This window comes from Hemitrygon akajei, chromosome 5 (assembly GCF_048418815.1).
Source record: "Hemitrygon akajei chromosome 5, sHemAka1.3, whole genome shotgun sequence".
In the NCBI taxonomy this organism is placed as follows: Eukaryota; Metazoa; Chordata; class Chondrichthyes; order Myliobatiformes; family Dasyatidae; genus Hemitrygon; species Hemitrygon akajei.
Window position 1 is genome coordinate 196,815,680 of NC_133128.1, and position 18,432 is coordinate 196,834,111.

The window sequence follows — 18,432 nt, forward strand, 5'->3', positions numbered from 1 at the left end:
GTACTTCTTCAAGTACTGTAGTTTTCTGTGTCCATGTGTTCATTTTGTCTTGTATTCTTACTTCATCTCCTTGGTGCAGTTCAGGTAATGGACGAGAACATCTGTCAAAGTATGTTTTCTGCTTTGTTTTGTGTTCATCTTTCCATCTTTTCACTTGTTCACCTCCCTCTGTTCTCAGAAGGCTCTCATCTATTGGCAGATTGGATCTCAAACGGCGTCCCATCAAGAGCTGAGCAGGTGAAAATCCACATTCAAGTGGAGTACTATGATAAGCTAACAAAGCTTTATAAAAATCACCTCCACTGTCTTTTGCTTTGTGCATCAGTTTCTTGATAATTCCAACTGACTTCTCAACTAATCCACTGGACTGAGGGAAAATGGACTAGTTGTGTATGAACACAGCCTCATTCCTGAGCAAAATGTCTCATGCATTCACCATTGAATTGTGGAACATGGTCTGTGAAAACTTCATCAGGTACACCATGTCTGGAAAAAAACTGATTTCCTGCATGTAATTACATTCTCTGCTGTTGTTCTGCTCAGACCATACACTTCAGGATGCAATGAGTAGTAATCTGATATTAATAGATAATCCTTGTTGTCAATTACAAAAAGATCAACGCCTACCTTCTGATAAGGTCTCTGAGGACTAGGATGGGGATGCAGTGGCTCCTTAGGGTTGCTAGGTTGGTGTTTAAAACATATTTGACAAGAAGACACCAATTCTGCAAATTTCTTGATTCATCCTGGGCCAAAATATCATTTCCTGCACCCTTCTCTTTCATTTTTCAATACCTAAGTGGCCTACATGAATTTTCCCAAGCATTTCTTTTCGGAGACTTTTAGGAATCACATTTCTGCTACCTTTGTACAATATCCCATCCACAACATAAAGTTCTGATCTGTGGTTCCAATATTCTTGTACTTCTGATGTACAATGATCCTTATTATCTGGCCATCCATCCATCACCACTTGAATTACTTGACTGAGAATTTTGTCCTTCTCTGTCTCAAGATGCAGCATTTCCAATGTTTTGGGAGCAACAGGGACAGTCTCTATAATCATATCAACAAATGCCTGAACATCAACAGCATCCCTGTGACTGTCTTTTGTTGTTGGATCCACAGCTCTGGAAAGTGTGTTAGCCGTGTACATGAATTTTCCAGGTGTGTATGACACAGTCAATACAGAAGAAGAATGCCCTTAACTCCTGGTGGAGTCCTCGGGACACTGTCATGACAAGCTTTTGCACCAATCTTTTTTTGGTGATTGCTCATCATGTGGCGTTTCTGTAGCATTCTCCAGTTCTTTTTTATGAGGTCGAGTTGCTAGCCTGACACTCAACCAGCACGGATGGAAAGCGTGCAAGGGAGCCGGTTGGATTCAAACTCAGACCCATTCACCCTGGAGTCCAGCACTGATGCCATTACACCACCAGCCGACGTATTCAATACAGTGTTGTCAATTTTAATTGTGTGTTCTCCTGGAAGACAACCAAGCCGTTTGAACAAGTCCTCATACTCTTTCATCAAGTCACTGTATTCTGACTCTGTGTCACTGTCCAGGACTAATACTCTTTTCACTAAATTCAGTCGTTCACAGGCAGATAAACCTAGTATTGACTGTACATTCCTTGGCACCACCACAAATGAAAGCGTGTCCACAATATTTTTGTGTGATACTTTTGCCACATGTTTCTTTAACTGGAATGTTTGCACCTGAATACCCAGTCACTTTTATATTTGAATTATGTAACTTTGGTCTTGGCTTTAATGCATTAAACTCAGATGCTGCAAGAACATTTACTTATGCTCCAGTATCCAGTTTACACAGAATATTGTTTTGGTTCACTTGCAATGGAATAGTCCAGTCATTCTGACCTTGTTATCACAAAGCACATCTATGTATATAAAACTCCTCAAGTTCATTTTCAAGCACTGTATTTACTTGTTTTATTTTCTTTCTACTTCTGCAACAGCATGAAATATTATTACTCTTACTGCAGTTGTTGCACATTTTCCCATACGCTGGACACTGTTTTAGCTGATGCTGCCGTCCATAGCGATCACACAGCTTTTTTCTCTCAGATGATGTCTTGCTCTCTGTCGGTTTTGTTATCATTTTATTATTTTTTCTAATATGTTCACGCTTCCTCACAGCATCTATGTTGCAGTTCTCAATGAAAAGTTCTTTAGCCTGTGACGTCACAATTTCTGAAGCTTTGCAGAGCATCAAAGCATTTTCCAAGTCTAAGTCTTGTTCTCTTAACAGTCTTTCTCTTGGACTATTATCCAGAATGCAAAAAAAATTCTGTCTTTAATGAGTGAGTCTGTCAGTTCTCCAAACTCACCTGTTTTACTCCAGTGTCTAAACTCAGTAACATATTGATCAATAGTTTTACTAGCTCCCTGCGTATATGTAAAAAAATCTATGCCATTCATATGTCACATTACACTTTGGAATACAAAATGCTTCAAATTTGTCCATTATCGACTTTAAATTATCTCCATTTTCAAAAATAAAATGATTATGTACCTCAATTGTGTCATCACCTATTACATGGAGTAGAAGCGCAGCTTTTGATTTTTCCAGTTTTCGATCATCATCGATCGCCGATAAATACAATTCAAAATGTTGCTTAAATTTTCTCCAGTTCTCAGCTACGTTTCCAGATAATTGAAGTGTCGATGGAGGCTGCAAACCTTCCATTTGTAGAACTGTTAGCAAACACCAAAACAACTCAAACTTTTTTTTTCAGAAAATTATCTTTGATTCTCCCATGTTAGGAAATATATTATTCTTCTAGACCGACTTCTAAAACCATGTTGTGTTATTTATATTCATACATACCGTTGGTTACTAATGAAGAACCATCTTGTCTGTCTCAAATTGAACTTTTATTTAACAACAACCACAACATTTTTACAATACCATGTTTCTCGATCTTTCTATCATCCCTGCACATGCTCAGAACTCTCTCCAATCACGTTCTTACACGTCATATCACAACATAAGATTTGTTACCTTAACAGCAGCAGTTCAATGAAATACATAATCTAGTAGAGAGAAAAATAAAATTAAAATAATAATAATAATACATAAACAAGTAGATCAATTCTGTATATTGAATAGGTTAAAAAACGTGCAAAAATAGAAATACTGTATACTTTAAAAAAGTGATGTAGTGTCCAAAGATTCAGTCCATTTAGGAATCAGATGGCAGAGGGTAAAAAGCTGTTTCTGAATCACTGAGCGTGTGCCTTCAGGCTTCTGTACCTCCTACCTGATGGTAACAGTGAGAAAAGGGCATGCCCTGGGTGCTGGAGGTCTTTAATAATGGACGCTGCCTTTCTGAGACACTGCTCCCTAAAGATGTCCTGGGTACTTTGTAGGCTAGTACCCAAGATGGAGCTGCCAAGATCTGCAGCTTCTTTCGGTCTTGTGCAGTAGCCCCTCCATACCAGACAGTGATGCAGCCTGTCAGAATGCTCTCCACGAAACATCTATAGAAGTTTTTGAGTGTATTTGTTGACATGCCAAATCTCTTCAAACTCCTAATAAATTATAGCCGCTGTCTGGCCTTCTTTATGACTACATCAATGTGTTGGGACCAGGTTTGATCCTCAGAGATCTTGACACCCAGGATCTTGAAGCTGCTCACTCTCTCCACTTCTGATCCCTTTATGAGGACTGGTATGTGTTCCATCATCTAACCCTTCCAGAAGTCCACAATCAGCTCATTCATCTTACTGACGTTGAGTGCCAGGTTGTTGTTGCTGTGGCACCATTCCACTAGTTAGCATATCTCACTACTGTATGCCCTCTTATCACCACCTGAGATTCTACCAACAATGGTTGTATCATCAGCAAATTTATAGATGGTATTTGAGCTATGCCAAGCCACACAGTCTTATATATAAATATATATATATATATATATATATATATAGAGAGAGAGAAAGAGAGAGAGAGAGTAGAGCAGTGGGCTAAGCACACACCCCTGAAGTGCGCCAGTGTTGATCATCAGCGAGGAGGATATGTTATCACCAATCCGTATAGATTGTGGTCTTCCAGTTAGAAAGTCAAGGATCCAATTACAGAGGGAGGTGAAGAGGCCCAGGATCTGCAACTTCTCAATCAGGATTGTGGAAATGATAGAATTAAATGCTGAGCTATAGTCGATGAACAGCATCCTTACGTAGGTGTTTGTGTTGTCCAGGTGGTCTAAAGCTGTGAGGAGAGTCATTGAGATTGCAATCATCCAAAAACCTGCTGTCCTACCCCCTGCACTAACTTCTCAGCCAAGCAGTCATCTGCCAAATCATCCTGTTTCTACCCTCACTGGCGCATGACGCAGGCAGCAATCCAGAAATTGCTACCCTGTAGGTCTTGCTTCTCAACTTTCTACCTAGCTCCCTAAATTCTCTTTTCAGGACCTCTTTGCTTTTCCTTCCCATGTCATTGGTACCAATATTTACCAATACGCTATGTTCCCACTAACTTTTGCTATATTGCATGCCCTCTTTTTTGCTTTTATGTTGACTTTGACTTCCCTTGTCAGCCACAGTTGCCTCATCCTCCCTTCTTCTCTGGGATGAAATATTTCTGTGTCTTTTGAATTACCCCAAGAAAGTCCAGCCATTGTTGTTCTGTCATCCTTGTTAATGTCCCCTTCCCAATCAACTTTGGCACCTCCTCTCTCATGTCTTTTTAATTACCTTTATTCAACTGTGATAATAATACATCTGATTTTAGCTTCTTGCTATCAAACTTCAGAGTGATTTCTGTCAGATTATGATCACTGCCTCTGAAGGCTTCTTTTACTTTAAGCTCCCTAATAAAATGTGGTTCAATGCATAACACCAAATCTAGAATTACCTTTTCCTAGTAGGCTCAACCACAAGCTGATCTTAAAAAAAAAGTCATCTTGTCCTTATTCTACAAATTATTTCTCTTGTGATCCAGTGCCAACCCAATTTTTGCAATCTTCCTGCATTCTGAAGTCCTCCATGACCACTATAACATTGCTTTTCTGACATGCTTTTTCTATTTTCCATTATAATTTGTACCTCAAATCTTGGTTGCTATTCATAAGTTTATATACATACTGAAACTTCCAGGAGGGTCTATTTACTCTTACAGTTTCCTAACTCCATCCCACAAAGATTTTATGCATTTTGATTCCATGTCACTTCTTGCCAAGGAATTAATTTCACTTTTTACCAATGGAGCCACCACATTGTTCCTGCCTGCCTGCCTGTCTTTTTGGTAGGATGTGGCCCCTTGGATGTTAAGCTCCCAGCTGCGATCATTCAGCCATGAATCTGCAATACTCACAATGTTGAACTTGCCAATTTCTAACTGTCCTATAAACTCATCTACCTTGTTTTTAAAATTGAGTGCACTCAAATATTGTATAATGCCTTCAGTCCTGTATTTGCCATCCATCTTTTCAAATTTGTATCCTTTATTTGCCTAAAGTGAAATTATTATCCCTTTCTAAATTTTCTGTCTTTTTTTTATTCTGGAGACTTGAGCATCCTCTTCTGCATTCTCTTTCATGTTTACTTTCTCCATCCATTACAGCGCCGTTGACCCAGGTTCAATTCCCACTGCTGACTATTCTCTCTGTGATTGTGTGGGTTTCCTCCAGGTGCTGCGGTTTCCTCCCACATTCCAAAGATGTATGGATTAATCTCGTCACGTGGATGTAATTAAGCAGCACAGGCTTGTTAGGCAAGAAAGGCCAATTACTATGTTGTATTTCTAAAATTAAAAAATGTTTTTCCAATCTTTTGACCTACCATCCTTACCTGCTCCCCCCCCCCCCACTAATATTTAGTCATAGAGAGAGTGGACCCTGCAGAAAGCAAGAAGAGGTGGTGAGGGAAAGACTGGTTGTGAAATCTGTTGGAGCCTCGGAAATGACAAACTGTACGGAGAGGGGTCTGTTTTGACAGAAGATGGGAATTAAGAGGTAGTAGCATACACATCTGCATTTCCAGCATCTGCAGATTTTCACTTGTTTGTAATTAGGAGGTGGTCATCTCTTTGATACCTCTCTAAAGAATCAAAACTTTGGCACCACTGAACCAAATACATTTATATAACTCAGTTTAGGTATTCCTTAATTATTAAGGTTCATCAATTATCTTTTGTTACTGCCTAGGTCATGGATCAGTTATTGTATCTCATAAAACGTTATGCCTATCCTAACATTTGAAGAATTTCTCCTAAATACTATGGCAATTGGAGTTTTCTTAAAATACTTCAGGGGAATGCTGTTAAAGCTAAATGTTCCCAGGCTTATTAATATGCTAAACATTATCTTGGTGTTCTTGTTATTGATCACAAGTATTTCTTGAAATCTTGATTCATTATGTTTCCCTTTCTCACATGCATACTATATTTTGCCAGTTTCTTATTTAATGTCAGCTATCATCCAGCAAATGACTCACTCACTTGGACTACAGCATAAAGAAACTGCAATATGGTTCTGCAATTGGTATCTATAAAATACAGCTGTTGAATTTCTAGTTCTTGTTAGGAATATATGGCACTCCATTTGTACTATGGTCATATATGACTTGCACATTGGAATGAAAGAAACTTTTTTGCATGTAGTCATCAGTTACAAAAAACTTTTGAACTTTTGTAAGCCTCCCATAAGTTGATTACGGATCCTCTTCTTGACCCACTACTGTTTGCTTATAGAGCAAATCACTCAGTTGAGAATGCAGTTAACTTGTGCCTTCATGTGACATTCATTTGGACTCCCCCAGTAGTTGCGAGAGGAATTTGTTTGTGGATTTTAGCTCCACCTTCAACACTGTGGAGCCAGAGTTGCTGCACAGCAAGCTAACCCAGCTAGCTGTACCCTACAGTGTCTGTCAGTGGATTACAAACTTACTGGCAGGAAGGAAGAAGTATGGAAGGCTGGGCTCCTACTTGTCCAATCCAATGTCTGTAAGCACAGGCTCTCCCCAGGGCTGTGTTCTTTCACCCCTCCTGTTCTCACTTTATACAAATTACTGCACCTCCACAGACAAATCCATTAAAATCCTAAAAGTTGCTGATGACATGACTGTAGTTGGTCTCATCTCTAATAATGATTCAACCTGCTAATCAAAGAGAGGTAGACTAATTGCAGCATGGTGTGCTCGTAACAACTTGGAGCTTCAAGACAGTAGAAATGAGGATTGACTTCTGCCAACACCCCCCCTCCCCCGAAAAGTAATGGTCAGACTGTGTCTGGTCAAGTCAGTCACTTTCCTGGGGACTACAATTACCAAAAGATTGATTACCAACACATTATGCTTATCACTAAGAAAGCCTGTTGTTGTTAATGGTTAATCCTATGCCACTCAGTTAGCCACTTCCACATGGGGGGAGTTGATATTTTTTACAAGCAACATTATCAATAAAGTTGAGTTGAATAGCCAGCATGCTGGTATCCTGATGTGCTCTGCACTATCCCACTGTAATGAACACAACATGGTGTCAGAATTGGTTGATCATCGATACGTTGATCATCGATAAATTAGTGATACAGACCCAGTGAGATATCCAACAAGGAAGAATTTACAGTAAGAATGTTTCTTGGGATACACCCAAAAGTAGATACATTGTAATAAACTGTTGGCCACTAGCCTGCAGAAGTACACAGAGACACAGACATGGCAGACGAGTCAAGCACACTCCCAGGAAGAGAGAGAAAAAAGGACTTCTGTAGTCCAAGTAAATAAAATACTAAATAAACAAACAAGCAAATGAAGCAAATACCTACATGTACTTACCTAATAAAGTTCCCTGAGACATTTGATTTCACTAAACCAGGGGACTTTGAGAGATGACTCAGATGCTTTAAAAGATTTAGGTTTGCAAGCAATCTCACTCAGGTTTCAGAACAGCATCAAGTAAGCACACTGATATACTGCATGAGAGATAAAGCAGATGACATTATAGGTGGATTAGGACTGAGAGATGCTCAGAAAAAAAAACACAAAACAGTGCAGAACAACTTCAAAGAATATTTCACTGGAAAGTGAAATGTGATATGTGAGAGGGCAAAGTTCAACTCCAGAAAACAGGAGCTAGATGAAAATGCAAATGACTTCATCACAGCATTGTATGCCCTGTCTGACAACGGTGCATACGGAAATCTGGGAAATTAGCTCATTAGAGGCAGGGTTGTTGTCAAGCTACTAAGTGGTCAGATATTTCAGTTGCAGGCAAATCTCACACTAGAGAAAGCTATTGCTCTGGTCAGGCAGAGTGAGAATGCTCATCAGCAACAGGCAGAACTCAGGCCAAAAACAAAGCTGAGTTAAAACTAGAAGTTGTACGAAAAGAAAGTTGCAGCCAAAAAGACAACAGAAAGAAGTGTCAGTAGAGCTCAGCTCAAACAAAGCAGACAAGTGAAACAAAGAACAGGTAAAATGTCCAACTGTAGGAGATATGGCAAGTCTCCATTCCATTTCAAAGCACTCTGTCCAACAAAAGAAGTGAAATGCAATTGAATTGGCCATTATAAAAGCCAGTGTCACTCAAAAACAGTTTTTAGGAGGTCAAAGAAGACCATGGTTCAGATGAAGAGACAGCTTTCTTTGGGGCCCTAGATTAAATAGACAGGATTGGTGTATTACAGTTCCATTGCAAGATGAGGCAGTGGTATTCAAAATAGACACTGAGGCAGATCTCACAGCCATCCCTAAATGTCTGTTCACTAAACTAGCAAAGAAACCAGGCATTACACTAAACCCAACAAAGAAAGTGCTCATGGGGCCAGGGAAACGTAAGCTCAGTGTGTTTACTGCTTCCATCCATAAAAATGAGAAACAGTTAAAAGATGATGTCTATGTTGTTCAGAATCTCTTCTTACCACTACTGGGATGACATGCCATCAAGAAGCTGAACCTCATTCCAAAGTTGGATTCGTTAAATACTGTTCAGTGGCAGGAGAAGTAGCTGGAGTTGTTCACAGGCTTGGGGCTATTGAAAGAAGAGTACTTTATTAAGTCGAGGCCAGGATTGACACCCTACTCTCAGACCACAGCAAGGCGTATACCAATCCCACTGATAAATGAAGTCAAAACTGAATTTGAGAGAATGGAGGTGCTTGACATCATAACTGGAGTGAATGGACCTACTGACTGGTATGTGGGCATTGTTCCTGTTCCCAAGCCAGATGGCATAGAGAGGATCTGTGTTGATCTAACAAAACTGAATAATGCAGTGTGGCAGGAAAAGTTTATTCTTCCCTCTGTTGAGTACACATTGGGTATGCTGGGTGGAGCAAATTTCTTCACCAAACTAGGTGCAAAGTAAGGGTTCTGGCAGATCCATTTAGCCCTTGAGTCACAGAATCTCACAATCTTTATCACACTATATGGACTCTATGCCTTCAAGAGACCCCCTTTTGCATCTCATCAATCTTTGAACTCTTACAGTCGAAGGTGAACCAGATTTTGGTGGGACTGGAAGGAGCATCTGTCAGATGAACAATATACTCATATTCATAGGCTCAAGGGAGGAAAATGACAGAAGAGTAGAATTTGCCTTGGGGAAATTGAAACAGGTTGCAATCACCCTGAACAAAAAGAAATGCAAATTTGCAGACTTGAAGGTGAATATCCTAGGCCACCAACAGAGGGAGTGCAACCAGATTCAGACAAAATGGCAAGGGTTCGGAATATGGAACAACCTACAAGTGTATCAGAGATCAGCAGATTTGGCAAAGAAAGCAAAGCCAACTCATCACCTCCTCACTCAGAAAAGTTCAGACATGGGACATACACAGGAGAAGCCATTCTCATCAGTTAAAGCAAAGCTTATTTCTCTGCCAACATTGGCATTTTTTGATCTGAACAGAGCAACCAAGGTCTCAGCAGACACTTCTTCCTTTGGCCTAGGGGGAAATCCTCAGCAATACTGCGGTGGTGCAAGGAAACCAGTGGCATATACATCAAGAGCACTGACTCCTACTAAGCAGTGTTATATCCAAATCAAAAAGGAGATGCTGGCTCTCGTATGAGCTTGTGATTGCTTCAGCTGCTACTTGACAGACATTAAACTCCTACTTGAAAACAGACCACAAGCCACTTGTCAGCCTCCTCAGCTCAAAACACTTTGATGACTTACCTCCACATCTGCAAATATTCAGAATGAGACTTATGCGATATTGTTATGACATTGAACATATTTCCAGCAAATCTTTTATAACACCAGACACTGTCAAGGATGACATGTAAAATTGGAAGCTGATTCCACCCACATGGAAGATAACAAAACCTACTTAGCTCAGGTACATGAAAACTTCCCCCAACACAGAGCAAACTAGACAAAATTCACACTGAGTTGAAAAAGGACCAAATCTGCAGCAAGATCAAGCAACACTCTGTGCATGAATGGCCAGCTGTTCCAAAAGGAGCTCACAAATTCAGACCTTACTGGCTTGAAAGAGACACACTCACCATTCATGATGGTTTGCTACTAAAGGGCTCCAGACTCATCATTCCTGCTAGTCATCAGTCAAATCCCCAAGGACATCAAGGCATGTACAAATGTTGCCGAAGAGCGAGGTAATTCATGTGGTGGCCTGGTCTGAGCACACAGCTGAGAGATTACGTAAAGCAGTGTGAAACGTGCAGAAAACTGCACAAAAGTTATGCTGAACCTCTCTGCTCCACAGAATTCCCAGACTTTCCATGGAACAGACAGACATTTTCAAGCTGAAAAGAGATAAATATCTTCTCACTGTAGATTACTACTCATGAAATGTTTAGAAATCCAAGCTGTCCTTTACATCTTCAGCAGCAGTTATACAACACCTGAAAGATGTATTCACTCGCCATGGAGTACCAGAGACACTTGTATCAGACAACGGTCCAAAATTCTGCTGCTCAGAATTCAAAGCCTTTGCTAGAGACTATGAGTTCAAACACCAGACCCACAGGCAAATGGAGAAGTGGAAAGAACAGTACAACTATTAAGTGTCTCCTACTGAAGACAAAAGACCCTTACAGAGCACTGCTAGCTTATTGCTCCACACCTCTTGAGAATGGCTATAGTCCATCCGAATATGTCAGAGATTGAGAACAATCCTGCCTGTTCTTCCTTCCCTTCTCCAACCTCACTTACTGAACTAAGAAAATATGGGAAATTTTGAAACAACACTACATGAGAAAAGGAAGAGCATGCACGACACAAGATGTCACACATGGGGCTGCTGAACTAGCTACGAGCCCATGGTATTACAGGAAAGATTCCATCATGGACAAAGCAGTGGCTGATTGGCAGAAGGCATAGAGTGGGAATAAAAGGAGCCTTTTCTGGCTGGCTGCCAGTGACTTGTGGTGTTCTACAGGGATTTGTGTTGGGACCAATTCCTTTTAGGTTATAGGTCAATAATTTGGATGATGGAATTGATGACTTGTTGCAAAGTTTGTAGGCAATATGAAGATAGGTGGAATAGCAGGTAGTTTTGAGGAAGTAGAGAGGCTACAGAAGGACTTAAGACAGATGAGGAGAATGGGCAAAGAAATGGCAGATGGAATACAGTCTCGGGAAGGGTATGGTCATGTACTTTGGTAGAAGAAACAAAAGGGTTGACTGTTTTCCAAATGGAGAGAAAATACAAAAAACTGAGGTGCAAAGGGACTTGGGAGTCCTTGTGCAGGATTCCCTGAAGGTTAATTAGCAGATTGAGTCTGGCAACTGCAGTGTTAGCATTCATTTCAAGAGGATTAGAATATAAAAGCAAGGATGTAATGTTGAGACTTTATACATCACTGGTGAGGCCTCATTCGGTATATTGTGAGCATTTTGGGGCTCTTATCTTAGAAAGGATGTGCTGAAACTGAAGAGGGTTCAAAGGAGGTTTATGAAAATAATTCCAGGATTGAATGACTTGTCATATGAAGAGTGTTTGATGGTTCTGAGCCTGTATTCACCAGAATTGCTTGACTAATCTATTGGAGTTTTTCGAGGATGTAACCAGGAAGTTGGACAAGGGAGATCCAGTGGATGTAGTGTACCTCGATTTTCAGAAGGCATTTGATAAGGTCCCACATAGGAGATTGGTGGATAAAATCAGAGCTCATGGCATTGGGGGGAAGATATTGACGTGGATAGAAAACTGGTTAGCAGATAGAAAGCAAAGGGTAGCAGTGAATGGGTGTTTCTCGGAATGGCAGGTGGTGACTAGTGGGGTGCCACAGGGCTCGGTATTGGGACCACAGCTGTTTACGATTTACATCAACGATTTAGATGAAGACATTGAGAATAACATCAGCAAGTTCGCTGATGTACTAAGCTGGGTGGCAGTGTGACATGTGATGAGGATGTTAGGAGAATTCAGGGTGACTTGGATAGGCTGAGTGAGTGGGCAGATACTTGGCAGATGACGTTTAATGTGAATAAGTGTGAGGTTATCCACTTTGGGAGTAAGAACAGGAAGGCAGATTATTATCTGAACAGTGTAGAGTTAGGTAAGGGAGAAATACAAAGAGATCTAGGAGTCCTTGTTCATCAGTCACTGAAGGTGAATGAGCAAGTGCAGCAGGCAGTGAAGAAGGCTAATGGAATGTTGGCCTTTATTACAAAGGGAATTGAGTACAAGAGCAAGGAAATCCTTTTGCATTTGTACAGGGCCCTGGTGAGACCACAACTGGAGTATTGTGTACAGTTTTGGTCTCCAGGGTTAAGGAAGGACATCCTGGCTATAGAGGAAGTGCAGCGTAGATTCACGAGGTTAATTCCTGGGATGTCCGGACTGTCTTACGCAGAGAGGTTAGAGAGACTGGGTTTGTACACGCTGGAATTAAGGAGATTGAGAGGGGATCTGATTGCAACATATAAGATTAAGGGATTGGACAAGATAGAGGCAGGAAATATGTTCCAGATGCTGGGAGAGTCCAGTACCAGAGGGCATGGTTTGAAAATAAGGGGTAGGTCATTTAAGACAGAGTTAAGGAAAAACTTCTTCTCCCAGAGAGTTGTGGGGGTCTGGAATGCACTGCCTTGGAAGGCAGTGGAGGCCAATTCTCTGGATGCTTTCAAGAAGGAGCTAGATAGGTATCTTATGGATAGGGGAATCAAGGGATATGGGGACAAGGCAGGAACCGGGTATTGATAGTAGATGATCAGCCATGATCTCAGAATGGCGGTGCAGGCTCGAAGGGCTGAATGGTCTACTTCTGCACCTATTGTCTATTGTCTAATTCAGAAGAATGAGGAGTGGCCTCATTGAAACATCGAATAGTGAAAGGCCTCGATAGAATGGATGTGAAGAGGATGTTTCCTGTGGTGGAAGGGTCTAAGACCAGAGGCCACAGCCTCAGAATAGAGGGGTGTCCTTTTAGAATGGAGATGAGGAGGAATATAAGCCAGAGAGTGGTGAATCTGTGGAATTCTTTGCCAGAGGCAGCTGTGGAGGCCAAGTCTTCTGTATATTTAAGGCAGAGGTTAATAGATTCTTCACTGGTCAGGGCATGAGGATACAGGGAAAAAGAAGGAGATTTGGGCTGAGAGGAAAATTAGATCAGCCATGATGAAATGGCAAAGCAGACTCAAATTGGCCTAATTCTGCTCCTATATCTTATGATCTCAAACACAGAGCAAAACCTTTATCGCTGCTCAAGAGTGGTGAAGCTTTTTGGGTTTCAGACCAGTTCACCAAAGGAGCACTAGTCCGGCAGCATCCACCATGATCACTATGATCAGGACATCGTAAGGTAATATCAGATGGAAAAGGTGTGCACTCGTGCACCTTCAAAGTCCATGAAAGGTAATGAAAAAAATAAAGTGGCCAGATTCTTATAACAAGAATACTTACCTGTGATGGATGCACCTGTTCAAGAATCTCCATCCTTTCCAACACTTCCAGGAACCTATACCAGATCAGGTCGTCTATCTGTCCCACCACAGAGGTACATGGTACTCCATATCCTAATAGATTGAGGCAAGTGACTAAAGAGGCAGAATAATCCTCTCACTTTGTTGGAGTGTTCAGGTAGTCTACCCTGACCTCCATCAGAGTTAGTGTTTTTTTAAAAGTAAAAGGAGTTATAATGTTGAAAACATTTCACAAAATGAGACTGTTCAAAGAATTGGTTAAAAAAAGGAGGAAAACGAAGAGAGACGGTTAAAAACTAAGAGAAAGACAGTTATAATGTTGCCAATTCTTTTTTTATGTTTACGTAAGGAGCATAAGTTACATCCTGGCTAAAGTGAACTAAATCACTCAATTTCAGCAACTATAATTTCAAATCAGTTCTATAGACAAGAAGTACATACCTAGTTTTTCTTTTGTTTGAAAAAGGGAGATGTGGTAGTTAATAGGCTGATTCTATGTCACTCAGTTAGCCGCTTCCACATGGGTGGAGTTGGCATAATATGCATCAATGAAGTTGAGTTGAATAGCCTGCAGTCTGCAGTCTCCCTCAGTAACAAACGTAACAAAGCCCAGCAGAGATTCTTCTTCCGACGCCAGTTTAGGAAACTTAGGGCTTATCCAGACAATTTTTTTCTCAGCCATCGTTGAGAGTGTTCTGATCACCTCTATCACCATTTGGTTTCCTGCCGTCTCCTCCCTCTCCAAGTCCAAGTTACAGCGAGTGGTCCACTCAGCGGAGAAGATCACTGGCTGTCAGCTACCAACGTTAAAAGACCTGTTCATTATCAGGGTGAAGAAAAGAGCTGAAAACTCTTTTCTTCACCCAGAATAAAGAAAACTCCACTCACGCTAGCAGTCATCCATTCAGTAAGTTGCCATCAGGAAGACGCTACACCACCAGGACAATTTGCCGACCAGGAGCACATTGGGGTAGGTAATGCTGAACAGAGCTTACTCCCATTTGGAAAAGCAAGGCAGTACTGTGAGGATCATGTTTTTTTTTTATTTTTCTAGTGCCTTCAATACCATACAGCTCTCATTGCTGGGGGAAAAGCTCACGTGACACTTCCATTGTATCGTGGATAATGGACTACCTGACTACCAGACCACAGATTTTGAGACTTCAGAGCTTGTGTCAAACATGGTTATAAGCAGCACTGGGGCCCCATGGGGGACTGTATTGGCTCCTTCCTGTTTACCCTGTATACCTTGGACTTTAGATACAACACTGAGTCATGTCATCTGTAGAAATTCTCTGATGACTCAGCAAAAGTTGAGTGTATAAAGGGAGGACAGGAGGATGAATATAGGGGCCTGGTGGACGACTTTGTCGAATGGTGCACGCTGAATCATCTGCAACTCAACATCAGTAAGACAAAGAAGATAGTGATGGACTTTTGGAAGACCAAGCCTGCAATATTGATGGTGAGGATGTGGATGTGCTGAGGACCTGGGGGTGCACCTGGATGACTTGAGTGGAGCACCAACATAGACAGTGTACAAGAAGGGCCAGAGTTGCCTCTATTTCCTGAAGAGACTGAGAAACTTTGGAGTATGCAAGCCTCTCCTTCACATGTTCTACCGGTTGGTTGTTGCCAGTACAGTCTTCTATGCAGTGGTGTGCTGGGGCAATGGCATCAACAGGGGTGATGCTACAGACTCAATAAACTGATTAGAAAGGCTGACACTGTTATAGGAGTCAAACTGGACACACTGGAAGCTGTGGTAGAGCAAAGGACCCTCCAGAAATTCCTGGCAATTCTGAACAAGGTTTCTCACCCCCTGCATGCCACCTTGACTGAACAGAGGAGCACTTTCACTGATAGACTAAGACAACAGCACTTTCCCAAAGAGTGCTATATGAGGCTATTCTTACCTTCAGCCATCAGGATGTATAATGAGTCAACCTATAGCCGAGAGGTGATCTTGTAATCTTGACTTGTAAATCTTCTACATCCCATTTTTAAGGTAACTTATTTTTATTCTTTCTTACTTCTTTTTTAATATTTGTATATCTGTGCACTTGTAATGCTACTGTGACACTCTAATTTCCTTTGGGTTCAATAAAATATCTATCTACCTATCTACATGTTATCTCTGAAGTTTCCTTCCTGTAGCTATCCAGCTTCTCAACAGAACTCACTCAGGTGTGATACCCTGACTGTCCCTGAACAACATCTGTTCAATGGGCTTTCCTGCTGTCCTTGTTCTGTTGATAATTATTGAGTCTGCTCATATATTCACATTTATCTAAGTTTGGTTATTGATGTTTTTGCTAATTGTTGATTGCTCATAGCTGTTTTTCGGGTAGATGGAGCTTGTCAGCCTGGGAAGGCAGTCCATCTAAGAGAGGAAAAAGTCTGATTTCAAACCTCCGCTGCCTTGTGGCCATACCCACTCATGGGAAAGGCTTCGAGAGTAAACCCTGAGGACGAATCCGGAGCTGGAGTCCCTAAGGCAGTCAGACTTTGCCTTCAACCTCGTTCTAGCAACTCCTGCGACAACACTGGTGCCAAGCTGTTTTGGCTCTTGCCCTTCCCTTGGACAACATTGGTGTCGTGGAGAGGGGAGACTTGCTGCATGGGCAACTGCTGGTCTTCCATACAATCTTGCCCAGGCCTGTGCCCTTGAAACCATTCCAGGCACAGATCCATGGTCTCGCAAGACTAACGGATGCCACCAACAAAGCTGTTTGCACTATTGTCTTGTAAATTATTGGTTGCTTTTGTGTTGTCTGTTGTGGTATTGTCTTGTGTTTTATGCATGTTGCCAAAAACCACAATCAATTCTGGTATGTTTCACATCTATTTTCTTAGAAGTTTGCATAGATTTGGCATGTCATTCAAAACTTTGACAAACTCCTATAGATGCACGGTGTAAAGTGCTGTTCTAACCACTACACTGCTGTGCCACCATTTTTATTGGCTTCTGCCTACTGAGTGCATGGTGACCAGCATTCACTCATTAACACAATTCCCTAGTCTTATTAATTCTCTCCACTTTCTCCCTGTCACCCATATGCTAGGATGATGTAGCAACCCCTATGCCCTTGGAACAAGGAAGCAAACTAGGGCACCCAGAGGAATCTTATCAATTTAGAAATATTGCATGGGAAAGAAAGAAGCAGATATCTATAAATTCCAAAGAGATGTAATGCAAATTAACCCAAACTGGCCTGACATTAATTTACTGCAATATTTAAACATTTTAAATTTAATGTGAACTTTCATTTGCAAAATGTATAAAACTACATACAGTTATTAAAGCACTTGGCTAGTTAGATATGAATCTACAGTGAACTGTATAATTTCATTCCCTTTGGGTTCCTTAAGGTTGTTATAGCTAGGGGTGGTAGTGGGGGTAAGCTCTCACTACCCATTAAATGCTCCCAATGGCATACACCTCAAATAGCCTCTGACAATGAAGTCCAGCTCCTGGCCCTCACGTCTTTCTGACATTCAACCCCGACCTCGACCCAATGGAGGGCCTCAATTCCCATTGATTCAGTTGAAGTACTGTGATGCCCCATGATGCGTTCTTTGAAACAGTTATTGCTTGTGATTCTGTTTTAGCCACAATTTTACTTTCCTGGAATGGCTGTTCTCCTTTGTCTCTTTATGATGAATGCATGCTGCAGGAGCTGTTTTGCTGAAGGACGGATGTGTTGATCCCTGGCCATAAGAAAAAATAATTAATATAATTTTCTTGTTGTTAGAGAACACTGCAATGGAAAACACAGCATTTAAACTCCACAGCAACTTTGTTGAGTTTGTTTTGTATAAGACATGTACAAGAATATGACCATGGAAATAGGAAAGAGAATGTTGTAATAAAAACAAAATCAATATCAACACAATCATTTCATTAAAAATCATCTTAAAATGGATGTATTGTAGTAATGTGAAATTAAAAATAAGATTTCCTTCTTTAGCACAATGAAATTTGCTTTAACCTGCTGGGCATGGATTCATTACAAATGTTCTTAAGCATTGTAAAATCAAAATATATTCACATATAGAATGTCAATCATTACCAGGTTTCCAGGTATAACGGGGTCAAATAGTAAAGTTAGGACAATTGTTTAATATACTGCAGAATAAATTGATATCTTGTATCTCAAATGGGATCAGCGTAGGTGAAATAGTTTAACTAATCCTATCAACTGTAACATCTTAAAGCCATTAGAAGTGCCTGTAAAATGCAGGCCTTGCTGCTTCCACCATAAACACAAGGAAGCACACACAATTAAACAACAGGGTGTTTGGAAAGTCGGGGTTGAGATCATATTAAAAAAAGGAAGAGAACTCAGTGTAATGGAAAACAGAGAATTCTGGAAACAGCACAAGTGGTGCATAGGAGCTGGATTTCAACCTTTAAGAGAAGATTGGATAGGTACATGGATGGTAGAGGTACTGAGGGCTATGGTCCTGATGCAGATCGATGGGAGTATGCAGTTTAAATGGTTTGGCATGGACTATCTGGGCAGAAGGGCCTGTTCCTGTGCTGTACTTTTCTATGACTCTATGGCCAAGCAACA

The 18,432-nt window shown here is 41.0% G+C and overlaps 2 protein-coding genes across 2 annotated transcripts in view; one reads left to right on the plus strand and one right to left on the minus strand.

The window, feature by feature from the left end:
* The window catches only part of ccnt2a (cyclin T2a), a 132,603-nt gene that overhangs the window by 64,959 nt on the left and 49,212 nt on the right, over positions 1-18,432 (plus strand). The window lies entirely within an intron of this gene.
* Positions 17,045-18,432, minus strand: part of map3k19 (mitogen-activated protein kinase kinase kinase 19) — a 62,587-nt gene continuing 61,199 nt past the window's right edge. The window contains exon 6 of the mRNA XM_073047606.1: positions 17,045-17,566. Within this exon, the coding sequence (XP_072903707.1) occupies positions 17,476-17,566 (91 nt within the window). The 3' untranslated portion in view covers positions 17,045-17,475. The remainder of the gene's footprint in view (positions 17,567-18,432) is intronic.